The sequence below is a fragment of the Salvelinus alpinus genome, chromosome 18 (assembly GCF_045679555.1).
Source record: "Salvelinus alpinus chromosome 18, SLU_Salpinus.1, whole genome shotgun sequence".
Taxonomy (NCBI): Eukaryota; Metazoa; Chordata; class Actinopteri; order Salmoniformes; family Salmonidae; genus Salvelinus; species Salvelinus alpinus.
The window spans coordinates 46,377,763-46,392,006 of NC_092103.1; the positions used below are offsets into that span (position 1 = coordinate 46,377,763).

The 14,244-nt window shown below is 41.7% G+C and overlaps 1 protein-coding gene and 1 long non-coding RNA gene across 5 annotated transcripts in view; one reads left to right on the forward strand and one right to left on the reverse strand.

The window, feature by feature from the left end:
• Positions 1–158: 158 nt before the first annotated feature.
• Positions 159–8,337, reverse strand: LOC139544416 (uncharacterized). Of its 3 annotated transcripts, none has more exons than XR_011668867.1 (5): positions 8,238–8,337; positions 6,791–6,826; positions 6,236–6,354; positions 594–713; positions 159–418 (listed from the first exon to the last, which is right to left on the reverse strand). It is a non-coding gene; the product is annotated as an uncharacterized lncRNA (long non-coding RNA). The 3 variants fall into 3 exon arrangements; XR_011668868.1 differs by having other exon boundaries at positions 7,931–8,335; XR_011668866.1 differs by lacking the exon at positions 8,238–8,337 and adding an exon at positions 7,149–7,453.
• LOC139544415 (thioredoxin-like protein 1) overlaps positions 7,558–14,244 on the forward strand; it is a 27,296-nt gene continuing 20,609 nt past the window's right edge. The window contains exons 1-3 of one of the 2 annotated variants that reach the window (XM_071351473.1): positions 7,558–7,664; positions 8,739–8,835; positions 9,071–9,244. In XM_071351473.1, the coding sequence (XP_071207574.1) occupies positions 8,776–8,835; positions 9,071–9,244 (234 nt within the window). In that variant the 5' untranslated portion in view covers positions 7,558–7,664; positions 8,739–8,775. Of the gene's footprint in view, positions 7,827–8,738; positions 8,836–9,070; positions 9,245–14,244 lie in introns of both variants that reach the window. The other variant, XM_071351472.1, reaches the window with a different exon arrangement.

Here is a 14,244-nt window from a genome sequence, read left to right on the forward strand (position 1 = left end):
GAGAGACCTGGCTAGATATGATTCATGCTTATTTCATTATTAATTCAACCCATTGCATCATGTAAAGAAGCTCGCAAGTTAAGCATTTCACTGTACTGTTTTACACCTACTGTACCCTGTGCATGTGACAATTACAAAAGAAAAGACAAAAACATTGCTTCCATTTTTTATCAATATTATTATTATTTTTTAATAATGCTTGAAATATTATAGAACCAATCTTCCAATGGAAAAATGCCTTCTGTGGCTGTGAACAATAAATGAATCTCATAATTCATCCGGACTGGATGAATACAACAGCACTGGATCACTTTGAGAAGTTCACATTTTTAATTGGGGTCTCGTTCATTTCCAAGTCTTCAGTCATGTGATCAGTGGGCTGTGGTTCAACTTTACCCCTGTGCAGTTTCTCATACAACTGTATCACAAAAAGATGAGTAGATACATCAGATGAAGTATGTATTTCATATCAGAGTTTTGTAAATCACCAGAAATAAACTCTGAATTTCAGTCAAATACATTTCCCCTTATCAAGCCAACTGTTCTCATTAATAAAACATATCAAACTGCATACATTAAGAATAAGTACTTACAGTGACCCAAATGGGTAAATGTAGTATTCCATACACTACAACAAGGCAAAAGAAGAATGTTTCGATGTAGATGGTGTTTTCAAAGAGCATGGAGTATGTCAGGGGCATTTCATCATTGTACTGAAATTTTGAAAAGGTCAACCAACGTTTTAATGCATTAGCAAGTGCTTACAAAGTTTTCATAAATGTATCAGTTCAAAAGGCAGTCACACATCTGAGCGATCTTTTTTGCAGGTACATGGTAACAGTTGAAAAAGATGAGAAAAAAACCAGCACACTGCTCTTGCTAGTGTCACTGTTCTGGTTAGTATCAATGCTCTGGCTAGTATCACTGCTAGTATCGCTGCTCTGGCTAGTATCGCTGTTCTGGTTAGTATCAATGCTCTGGCTAGTATCGCTGCTCTGGCCAGTATTGCTGCTCTGGTTAGCATCAATGCTCTGGCTAGTATCGCTGCTAGTATCGCTGCTCTGGCTAGTATCGCTGCTCTGGCTAGTATCACTGCTCTGGCTAGTATCACTGCTAGTATCACTGCTCTGGCTAGTATCACCGCTCTGGCTAGTATCACTGCTAGTATCACTGCTCTGGCTAGTATCGCTGCTCTGGCTAGTATCGCTGCTCTGGCTAGTATCACTGCTCTGGCTAGTATCGCTGCTCTGGCCAGTATCGCTGCTCTGGCTAGTATCACTGCTCTAGTTAGTATCACTGCTCTGGCTAGTATCACTGCTCTAGTTAGTACCGCTGCTCTGGCTAGTATCACTGCTAGTATCGCTGCTCTGGCTAGTATCACTGCTCTAGTTAGTATCGCTGCTCTAGTTAGTATCACTGCTCTGGCTAGTATCACTGCTCTAGTTAGTATCAATGCTCTGGCTAGTATCACTGCTAGTATCGCTGCTCTGGCTACTATCACTGCTCTGGCTAGTATCACTGCTAGTATCACTGCTCTAGTTAGTATCAATGCTCTGGCTAGTATCACTGCTAGTATCGCTGCTCTGGCTAGTATCACTGCTCTAGTTAGTATCGCTGCTCTGGCTAGTATCACTGCTCTGGCTAGTGTCACTGCTCTAGTTAGTGTCACAGCTCTGTCTAGTATCACTGCTAGTATCACTGCTCTGGCTAGTATCACTGCTCTAGTTAGTATCACTGCTCTGGCTAGTATCACTGCTAGCATCACTGCTCTGGCTAGTATCACTGCTAGTATCACTGCTCTGGCTAGTACCACTGCTCTAGTAAGTATCACTGCTCTGGCTAGTATCACTGCTAGTATCACTGCTCTAGTTAGTATCGCTGCTCTAGTTAGTATCACTGCTAGTATCACTGCTCTGGCTAGTATCACAGCTCTGGCTAGTGCCACTGCTATGGCTAGTATCACTGCTAGTATCACTGCTCTAGTTAGTATCACTGCTCTGGCTAGTATCACTGCTCTTGCTAGTATCACTGCTCTGGCTAGTATCACTGCTCTAGTTAGTATCACTGCTCTAGTTAGTATCACTGCTCTGGCTAGTATCACTGCTCTAGTTAGTATCACTGCTCTGGCTAGTATCACTGCTAGTATCACTGCTCTAGTTAGTATCGCTGCTCTAGTTAGTATCACTGCTAGTATCACTGCTCTGGCTAGTATCACAGCTCTGGCTAGTGCCACTGCTCTAGTTAGTATCACTGCTAGTATCACTGCTCTGGCTAGTATCACTGCTCTGGCTGGTATCACAGCTCTGGCTAGTATTACTACTCTAGTTAGTATCACTGCTCTAGTTAGTATCACTGCTCTGGCTAGTATCAAAGCTCTGGCTAGTGTCACTGCTCTAGTTAGTATCACTGCTAGTATCACTGCTCTGGCTAGTATCACTGCTCTAGTTAGTATCACTGCTCTAGTTAGTATCACTGCTCTGGCTAGTATCACTGCTCTGGCTAGTATCACTGCTCTGGCTAGTATCACTGCTCTAGTTAGTATCACTGCTCTAGTTAGTATCACTGCTCTGGCTAGTACCACTGCTCTAGTTAGTATCACTGCTCTAGTTAGTATCACTGCTCTGGCTAGTATCACTGCTAGTATCGCTGCTCTGGCTAGTATCACTGCTCTGGCTAGTATCACTGCTCTGTCTAGTATCACTGCTCTAGCTAGTATCACTGCTCTAGTTAGTATCACTGCTCTGGCTAGTATCACTGCTCTGGCTAGTATCACTGCTCTAGTTAGTAGCACTGCTCTGGCTAGTATCACTGCTCTAGTTAGTATCACTGCTCTAGTTAGTATCACTGCTCTAGTTAGTATCGCTGCTCTGGCTAGTATCACTGCTAGTATCGCTGCTCTGGCTAGTATCGCTGCTCTAGTTAGTATCGCTGCTCTGGCTAGTATCACAGCTCTGGCTAGTATCACTGCTCTAGTTAGTATCACTGCTCTGGCTAGTATCACTGCTCTAGTTAGTATCACTGCTCTTTCTAGTACCACTGCTCTGGCTAGTACCACTTCTCTAGTTAGTATCACTGCTCTAGTTAGTATCACTGCTCTGGCTAGTATCACTGCTAGTATCGCTGCTCTGGCTAGTATCACTGCTCTGTCTAGTATCACTGCTCTAGTTAGTATCACTGCTCTAGTTAGTATCACAGTGTAACGGATGTGAAATGGCTAGCTAGTTAGCGGTGGTGCGCGCTAATAGCGGTTCAATCGGTTACGTCACTCGCTTTGAGACCTTGAAGTAGTGGTTCCCCTTGCTCTGCAAGGGCCGCGGCTTTTGTGGAGCGATGGGTAACGATGCTTTGTGGGTGACTGTTGTTGATGTGTGCAGAGGGTCCCTGGTTCGCGCCCGGGTCGGGGCGAGGGGACGGACTAAAGTTATACTGTTACAACTGCTCTGGCTAGTATCACTGCTCTGGCTAGTATCCCTGCTAGTATCACTGCTCTGGCTAGTATCACTGCTCTAGTTAGTATCACTGCTCTGGCTAGTATCACTGCTCTGGCTAGCATCACTGCTCTGGCTAGTATCACTGCTCTGGCTAGTATCACTGCTCTAGTTAGTATCACTGCTCTGGATAGTATCACTGTTCTGGCTAGTATCACTGCTCTAGTTAGTATCACTGCTATGGCTAGTATCACTGCTAGTATCACTGCTCTAGTTAGTATCACTGCTCTGGCTAGTATCACTGCTCTTGCTAGTATCACTGCTCTGGCTAGTATCACTGCTCTGGCTAGTATCACTGCTCTAGTTAGTATCACTGCTCTAGTTAGTATCACTGCTCTAGTTAGTATCACTGCTCTGGCTAGTATCACTGCTCTGGCTAGTATCACTGCTCTAGTTAGTAGCATTGCTCTGGCTAGTATCACTGCTCTGGCTAGTATCACTGCTCTAGTTAGTATCACTGCTCTGGCTAGTATCACTGCTCTAGTTAGTATCACTGCTCTGGCTAGTATCACTGCTCTGGCTAGTATCACTTTTACTATCACTGCTCTGGCTAGTATCACTGCTCTGGCTAGTATCACTGCTCTAGTTAGTATCACTGCTCTGGCTAGTATCACTGCTCTGGCTAGTATCACTGCTCTGGCTAGTATCACTGCTCTGGCTAGTATCACTGCTCTAGTTAGTATCACTGCTCTAGTTAGTATCACTGCTCTGGCTAGTATCACTGCTCTAGTTAGTATCACTGCTCTGGCTAGTATCACTGCTCTAGTTAGTATCACTGCTCTGGATAGTATCACTGCTCTGGCTAGTATCACTTTTACTATCACTGCTCTGGCTAGTATCACTGCTCTGGCTAGTATCACTGCTCTAGTTAGTATCACTGCTCTAGTTAGTAGCACTGCTCTGGCTAGTAGCACTGCTCTGGCTAGTATCACTGCTCTGGCTAGTATCACTGCTCTGGCTAGTATCACTGCTCTAGTTAGTATCACTGCTCTAGTTAGTATAACTGCTCTAGTTAGTATCACTGCTCTGGCTAGTATCACTGCTCTAGTTAGTATCACTGCTCTGGCTAGTATCACTGCTCTAGTTAGTATCACTGCTCTGGCTAGTATCACTGCTCTAGTTAGTATCACTGCTCTAGTTAGTATCACTGCTCTGGCTAGTATCACTGCTCTAGTTAGTATCACTGCTCTGGCTAGTATCACTGCTCTAGTTAGTATCACTGCTCTGGATAGTATCACTGCTCTGGCTAGTATCACTTTTACTATCACTGCTCTGGCTAGTACCACTGCTCTTTATTAAGGTTTATCTATCGATCTCAAGGCCTTAGTCAGAGCTTTTGTGAGTTTTGAAAAAATTATTAGCACCCTTATGTATACATAGCTCCACCCACATCCGTTCAATGTATCGAATGGGGGTTGGAGTCGTGGGAAAATAAGTAAGTGTTACCAAATATAACAATGTTCATTTCATAATTATTCAAATAAAGTGTGTACATAAAACGTATTAAACACATCTGTAAAACCACAATGAGGACATCGACCCATCAAGCAAGTTTTTATAAATCATTGGGAACAGCGTAAAAAAAATCTGAAATGGTGGCATTAATTCATGTTCACATTTACAACATAACATACATAGGCATTTCATCATTAAGACCTTTAGGAAATAATGTCTGGAGGGTCAAAATCCCAAAACATTGTCTTTTGCTCAGAATATTATTTATATCACCTCCCCTGTCTGATATCTTAACTTTCTTTATGCCACAAAATCTAAAAGGTAGAAATGTCATTTAATTTGGAATCGTTTCCTGTATGTGGGACTAATATTCACACTTCATCATATTGTTGCACTGTGCGTGACCTCTGCATTTATAGCTACCATTCGGAAGAGAGCATAAAAGAGCCTGGCTCGTTTTCTTTTGTGGCATGGACCAATTTATTGCGTAAATTGCGACCTCTTATATATACAATAAATTGTGGATTCTTAAATTCAGCTGGCAAAGCTGGGTCCGATGATAAAACATACCAGGGTTTCTTGACAGCATCGCCCACTTTACGCGAGTTCAAAGTGTTTGGGGTGGTGAACAAAATCAAATCAACAATACAGCGTGTTCTTTAGCTCTAGATGGTCTTTTTTTTTTGTAGCAGTTCATCTCGTGTTTTCCCTAATACCAAATTAAGAGCTTCATTCACACATTGTGGAGAATAGCCTCTTCTTAGAAACCTATTGCGCATCTCCGCTTTTTTTTCTAGATAGTCCTCTGTGGAGTGGCATATATGGCGCAGTCTAAAAAAACTGGCTTCTTGGAAGTCCTCTTTTTAATGGTTCATGGTGGAAGCTGTCCCCTTGTAATAGAGTATTTCTGTTCTCTGTTTCTTTCCTATACACGTTTTACAGACGTGTTTAATACTTTTTATGTGCACACTTTATTAGAATATTTATGAAATGCACATGGTTATATTTGGTAAAACGTAATAAAGAGCAGTGTGCGGGTTTCTTATTTTTTCTCATAAATGTATCAGTAAAATCTAGTGAACCTGGCCAAGTAGGCCGCTAATCAGAGTGAGCAAAGACTACAAATGAAGTGTGTATTGGGCCTAATTTGAAAATGTGAAAAAACTACGTATTTTCTAAGTTATAAAACATTTTAAATTGGTGATGCCCCATATGACAATATATGAAACCCCTACCAGAACCATGTTTTATATAGCTTATTTCTTAACAAAGGTGCCCTACACATAACTTACATCACTGGCTTGCTTTCCTTTTACATTAGTTGCAGGATCCTTTTTAAGGAAACAGGGGAATTTCAACAACTCCTGTCTTTCTCCTTGCCACCTCTTCTTCAATTCTTGGACCCCTGAGTCTGTGAAACCAAAACCATGATGGATATTTGGTATGACACTGAACAACTTTTGAACAATGCAGGATGGTGATTGAAGGCATGCTCTTTAAAATTCTCCCTGTTGTTCATTGGTCTTTCATTTCAATGTATGTGAAATATATACCCCGAACATGAGAAACTATTTAACCCTATCATGACCTCGAAAAGTCTCAAGTTCAGACCAAATTAGTAAGGGCCTTTGATGGTCAAATTACATAGCTATCAGTGGAGGCTGGTGGGAGGAGCTATAGGAGGACAGGCTCATTAATGGTTGGAATGGAATAAATGGAATGGTATCAAATAGATCAAACATACGGAAACCAAATGCTTGACTCCGTTCCATTGATTCCATTCCAGCTCATATAGTTCCTCCCACCAGCCTCCACTGATAGCTAGCCAGAGTCAAAAGTCAACTTACCACCAGAGTCTTTGGAGTCGGTTGTTTTCGGGGGATCTGTTAGAATAGAATTAGAATGCTTTGACATGGAAAACTAATGTTAGTTATGTGTAGCTAGCTAGAAAACGAATCTACGGTCAGCTTTGTCTTTGCAAAGACCCAAACATAGAAACAAAGATTCACCTCAACTAACACTATTTCACGCATCAAATAAACTTGTTGACAAATCAGGAACTGAATATGACTGCTCTTCATAATTTTTTTATGTAGTTAAAACATAAATATTTGTCCAAAATGAGCACTCGTCTCTCAAAGACATCGTTACAGTTTAAAAAAAAAATAACGGCAGAACGTTAGCTAGCTGGCTATGTCTACTTACCCATTGCTCTCAGGTTCACGAAAACATTTGTTAAAATTACAAGTGAAATTACTATTTTTGACACCATCTTGACAGTTGACAAAGCCACTGTAGAGATGTGTTGAGCAGCTTAACTTTTAAGCTAACTAGGTTAGCTGGCTAGCTATGCTATGGAAAGAATTACAGTTGCTCAGCTGGCTGTGTTGACTGAGAGACTAGGAAATAACAACCAAAAATCCGTTAAACCGTTCATTTTTGAATGACAAGTCTCGTGTGGGACATTCGATCCGAATGTTTTCTCTAAATGTTCTGTAGACACTCAATGTGTTTCTGGGTCAGATGGATTGTAAAATATGTCATCACTAAGCTACCCGTTTAGGTTTTTAACCAGACCTCGGATCAGTATTTATTTTAGCTGTGGAGTCAAGTTGACCACACCCTGCTTGGTTTTCATTGGTTAATGGCCAACTTTCGTCAAGGAACTCAGGAAAGTGTGTGATTCGAGAGAGGAGTTGAGTTTGGACAGTGTGTATACAGGTGACACTGTTTTGTATATAATCGGACATAAATAAGATACATATTTACAACTGTATTCTGTAAAATGGTCGGGGTAAAAGTAATCGGGAATGATTCAGAATTCCAACCTGAGCTAGCAGCCGCCGGTTCGAGGCTTGCGGTAGTGAAGTTCACAATGGCAGGGTAAGGTTCAAAATATATTCCCAGGCCTTGGCTAGATGCTAGCATGCTAGACCGGATCTAAACTGAAGTGGGTGATACAATTTCATTGGCAAATGTATAGTTACCTAGTAGGTCAACTGGTTTCGGATTTCGTAGTGTATCGGTTGTTGAATACTTTCTAACAAGCTACTTAAAAGCGTGAGAAAATAACTCTGACAACACCACGCTGTTAGCTACGCCAACGTTGGCTAACTAGCTAACGGTAGTTAGCCAGGTATGACTTAGCAATATCAGACAGGCTAAGATAGCAAGTTAAGCTAACTCCACAGAGGAGTTGCGGTACTGACAACCCAGTAGTCTGATATTAGTTAGCAATAGAGTGACATGTTTTCTGTATAATATGTGGTACAACAATGTTAGCTAGCTAGCTACCTGGTGGTTTTGGTAGGCATCTACAATGCACTTCCCAGTGAAAGGGACACACACATCTTTTAACTAGCGGGCTCCAAGGTGTATTCATTCAGCCAAACAGTTGCAAACTGAAACGATAGTTTATATTGGACAAGGGTGTATTCATTACGCACATTCTGTGAAAAAAATATTCTGTTCAAAACGTGCAACAGGCATTTTACTCCAAACGGAAAACGCAAAAAACAAGAGTTTATTGGACAAATTCATGTAGGCCCCTCCCCGTATTGTTATGTTTGCTTCCGGTAAACGGTTTTGCGTAATGAATACACCCCAGGTAGGCCCGTTTTTTGTTTTTTTCCGTTTAAGAAACGTTTTGCAACAGAAAAGCCTGAAGGAATACACCCCTGGTGAAGAACACGTAGCTAGCTACTCAACAGGCCCATTTTGATGATCGCTAACGTCCAAAATTACAACAACAACAGTAGTCAATACAGCTTCATAATAAACTCCTTCACTCCCCAGGTGTCGACCCTGTGTCAGAATATCCCCTGCTTTCAACATGTTGAGTAACAAGTACCCACACGTGGTTTTCCTTGAAGTAGATGTACACGTCTGTCAGGTGAGGTTCTTTTTGCGTAAAGAGTTTTAATAATACAGCCTACTGTATCGTAATCGAAACACCAAGTACTCCGTTGTTCATGTTTTCATCGGAGACGCTGTAAACAAAACATTATTTATAGCCTCAAACATGTCAACACCCTCATGTCATTCATTGAGCAATACAGATTAATGAAATCTAGTCTGTGTGGTTAGGTATGTGACTTCAATGTCAATCTCCCTCTTTTCTCTCTCAGGCAACGGCTGCCGCCAACAACATCTCTGCAACGCCAACATTTTTGTTTTTCCGTAACAAAGTGCGCGTTGACCTGTATCAGGGTGCAGATGCCTCAGGACTAGAGGAGAAGATCAAGCAGCATGTAGAAAACGACCCTGGAAGCAACGAGGACTCAGACATTCCCAAGGGATATGTGAGTATATGATGAATTGTATCACTCGGACATTTTGTCTACTTAAACTTCTGTGAATGACTGAAGCATGGGGTCAACGTTGTCAGTCACTGCAACAGATTTCCATCTTATGGATTCTGGAGAGGTTGTTTTTGAGTTCAGAGTATCAATTCACATCTCCAGGGGGTATGGCTGGTTTGGAGACGGCATAGCCTTATACATATACAGTGAGGGGGGAAAGTATTTGATCCCCTGCTGATTTTGTACGTTTGACCACTGACAAAGAAATTATTTACATTTACATTTAAGTCATTTAGCAGACGCTCTTATCCAGAGCGACTTACAAATTACTGAAATTATCCGTCTATAATTTTAGTGGTAGGTTTATTTGAACAGTGAGAGACAGAATAACAACAAGAAAATCCAGAAAAACACATGTCAAAAATGTTATAAATTGATTTGCATTTTAATGAGGGAAATAAGTATTTGACCCCTCTGCAAAACATGACTTAGAACTTGGTGGCAAAACCCTTGTTGGCAATCACAGAGGTCAGACATTTCTTGTAGTTGGCCACCAGGTTTGCACACATCTCAGGAGGGATTTTGTCCCATTCCTCTTTGCAGATCTTCTCTAAGTCATTAAGGTTTCGAGGCTGAAAACCAATTTTGCAGGCCATCTAATAACTTGGTCAGATAAAAATGTGTTTGAACTTGCGTTTCATGATCTGACGTCTTAGGTTAACGTTTTAGGCTTTAAAGCTGAAATGTGTAGCTTTTTTTGGGGGGGGCGACCCAACCAAATTCACTTAGAAACGTGAGTTATAGATCTGTCATTCTCATTGAAAGCAAGTCTAAGAAGCTCGTCGGTTACGTTCTGTGATCTTGTGTGATCTACTACTTCGTGGCTGAGCTGTTGTTGCTCCTATTTAAAAAAAAAATTTATTTTTATTTTTTATTTAACCTTTATTTAACCAGGTAGGCCAGTTGAGAACAAGTTCTCATTTACAACTGCGACCTGGCCAAGATAAAGCAAAGCAGTGCGACACAAACAACAACACAGAGTTACACATGGGATAAAGAAACGTACAGTCAATAACACAATAAGAGCACTTACAGTTGATCGGGGGCAGCTCTAGCAGGGCAGCAATTTGACGAACTGACTTGTTGGAAAGATGCAAAAAGAGAACTTAAGAACGGGAAGCATAGAAATAGTGCATATATAACAGCTATACCGCTTCTTCGACTTGCTTTCAATGAGTGACAGATCTATAACTCACGTTTCTATGTGAATTTGGTCAGGATCCCACAAAAAAAGTGACATATTGCAGCTTTAATAACAATCAGGATGCTGTGTCCAATGAGGTAAATGCAGCTGGACAAACCCCAATGCTTCAGCCTATGTACATCTTATGGCCACTATGCTTCATCAGTTGGGCTACGGGTAATAATGCTTATTGCTAATAGCACATCTGATCATATAAGACCATATGTGATCCAGTATTTTAATAAAATAATTGTAACATATTGTTTTTTTACCCGTATGTTATTGGGCTCATTACTGGAGGTGGAAATTATATTTTATATACTTTTTTCCCTATTTACTTTAGAGTAGAATGTACTTTTTAAAAAGTCACCAGAACTGAGCTTTTCAGTCCTTCTACAAAGAAATGATCCCATCGAGGTCCCTGTATCCCCTAAGTAAGCAAAGCAAACTGTCTTGCTCAGAGGCAGAACAACAGATTTTTACCTCGTCAGCTTGGGGATTTGATCCAGCAACCTTTCAGTTACTGGCCCAAGGCTCCTACCCGCCAGGTTACACAGGTGAAAGCTATGATCCCCCTTATTGATGTCACCTGTTAAATCCACTTCAATCAGTGTAGATGAAGGGGAGGACAGATGTTAAAGAAGGATTTTTAAGCCTTGAGACAATTGGTTGAGTGCTGCAAGGATAGACCTAGTTAAGCTGCAGCTGGCCCAGAACAGAGCGGCATGTTTTGCTCTTCGTTGTAATCAGAGGGATGATATAAATACTATGCATGCCAGTCTCTCTTGGCTAAGAGTTGAGGATCACTTCTTCTTTTTATAAGAAACATTAATGTGTTGAAAATCCCAAATTGTTTGCTTAGTCAACTTACACACAGCTCTGACACACACACTTACCCCACCAGGCATGCCACCAGGGGTCTTTTCACAGTCCCCAAATCCAGAACAAATTAAAGAAAACGTACAGTATTATATAGAGCCCTTATTGCATGGAACTTCCTTCCATTTCATATTGCTCAGATAAACAGCAAACTTGGTTTAAAAAACAGATAAAGAAACACCTCGCGACACAACACCTCTGGATAGTTTGTGTGTATGTATTGATATGGAGGCTATTTGACCTGGATAGTTTGTGTGTATGTATTGATATGAAGGCTACGTGTGCCTTTAAAAATCTATGTAGTTCTGTCCTTGAGCTGTTCTTGTCTATTAATGATCTGTATTATGTCATTCTGTATTGTGTTTCATGTTTAGTGTGGAACCCCAGGAAGAGTAGCTGCTGCTTTTGCAACAGTTAATGGGGATCCTAATAAAATACCAAATTAAGACATGGATTGTGTTAATGTGCCATTCAGAGGGTGAATGGTCAAGACAGAATATTTAAGTGTCTTTTTTGAACATGTTATGGAAGTAGGCACTCTGGAACACCCGTTTGTGTCAAGAACTGCAACGCTGCTGGGTTTTTCACGCTCAACCGTTTCCCATATGTATCAAAAATGTTCCACCACCCAATGGACATCCAGCCAATTTGACACAACTGTGGGAAGCATTGTAGTCAAAATGGGCCAGCATTCCTGTGGAACTCTTTCGACACCTTGTAGAGTCCATGCGCCGAATTGAGGCTGTTCTAAGGGCAAAGGGGGGGGGGGGGGGTTGAACTCAATATTAGGAAAGTGTTCCTAATGCTTACTATACTGGGTGTATAGTGGGTCAATTCCACGGTAAAATATTGATGCTGAGAATCCGATTGTTCATATTTTAAGTTACAATTTAGTCATTTAGCAGACGCTCTTATCCATAGCGACTCACAGTAGAAATGAGGTTTCAGTGCCTGAACATCGACAGATTATTCACCTAGTCGCCTTGGTGATTCGTTTCAGCATCAATTCTGTTTCCAGTGGAATTGCCCCATAACAGAGTGGGTTCCGTTCCCTGTCTTCCCGAGTCGGGACGCCAAACTCAGAAGCTTCTGGACCGTAACACAGCGTACTGCAGAAGCTCTGTTAATACGACTGACCAAGACAAGACAATTCTGCGTCCAGTATGGCAGTACTTTGGGACAGGCCTCTGGCTAGATCTGACTTTGCTGATAGTTACTTTATTCAGGAAACATGTAGCTACTATTAGGGCTGGTATTATACCAGTATCGCCGTACAAAGCAGATTTCACTTCTTTAGGAAAATACCGTGTTGGAAACAAACGTCATTATGTTGTCAGAGTCATATTTATTTATTTATTTTCCAAGCTATAGCACAATATTTTACATACAGTAGGTTTTTAAAGGACTAAAGAGTTTGGTCCGTTTCGGATTTTCATTTTTGCCAGTAAAAAACCCATTTGAGATACTGGTAACGTCCCGGCCCTAATTACTATGACTTAGGTAGGTGGGACAACCACATATCTATCTTTTAAGATGAATGCACTTAAAAACCGTCAGTCGCTCTGGATAAGAACGTCTGCTAAATGACTGAAATCTAAACATCTCAGAAAAGACAGAAGCTAGTGGAAGCTAACCGTCCACTACAAAAGGATACTCCATTTCTCTGGAACAAAGTCAACATCTCAGGTGCTGCTGCTGTGAAGCTGCTCTTGTGTTTGTAATGTGGACTTAACATGGGCGTGTAATGTGGACTTAACATGGGCGTGTGATGTGGACTTAACATGGGCGTGTAATGTGGACTTAACATGGGCGTGTGATGTGGACTTAACGTGGGCGTGTAATGTGGACTTAACATGGGCGTGTGATGTGGACTTAACATGGGCGTGTAATGTGGACTTAACATGGGCGTGTGATGTGGACTTAACATGGGCGTGTGATGTAGACTTAACATGGGCGTGTAATGTGGACTTAACATGGGCGTGTAATGTGGACTTAACATGGGCGTGTAATGTGGACTTAACATGGGCGTGTAATGTGGACTTAACATGGGCGTGTGATGTAGACTTAACATGGGCTTGTAATGTGGACTTAACATGGGCGTGTAATGTGGACTTAACATGGGCGTGTAATGTGGACTTAACATGGGCGTGTAATGTGGACTTAACATGGGCGTGTAATGTGGACTTAACATGGGCGTGTAATGTGGACTTAACATGGACGTGTAATGTGGACTTAACATGGGCGTGTAATGTGGACTTAACATGGGCGTGTAATGTGGACTTAACATGGGCGTGTAATGTGGACTTAACATGGGCTTGTAATGTAGACTTAACATGGGCGTGTAATGTGGACTTAACATGGGCGTGTAATGTAGACTTAACATGGGCGTGTAATGTAGACTTAACATGGGCGTGTAATGTGGACTTAACATGGGCTTGTAATGTGGACTTAACATGGGCGTGTAATGTGGACTTAACATGGGCGTGTGATGTAGACTTAACATGGGCTTGTAATGTGGACTTAACATGGGCGTGCAATGTGGACTTAACATGGGCGTGTAATGTAGACTTAACATGGGCGTGTAATGTGGACTTAACATGGGCGTGTAATGTGGACTTAACATGGGCGTGTGATGTGGACTTAACATGGGCGTGTGATGTGAACTTAACGTGGGCGTGTAATGTGGACTTAACATGGGCGTGTGATGTGGACTTAACATGGGCGTGTAATGTGGACTTAACATGGGCGTGTAATGTGGACTTAACATGGGCGTGTAATGTGAACTTAACATGGGCGTGTGATGTAGACTTAACATGGGCGTGTGATGTAGACTTAACATGGGCGTGTGATGTAGACTTAACATGGGCGTGTGATGTAG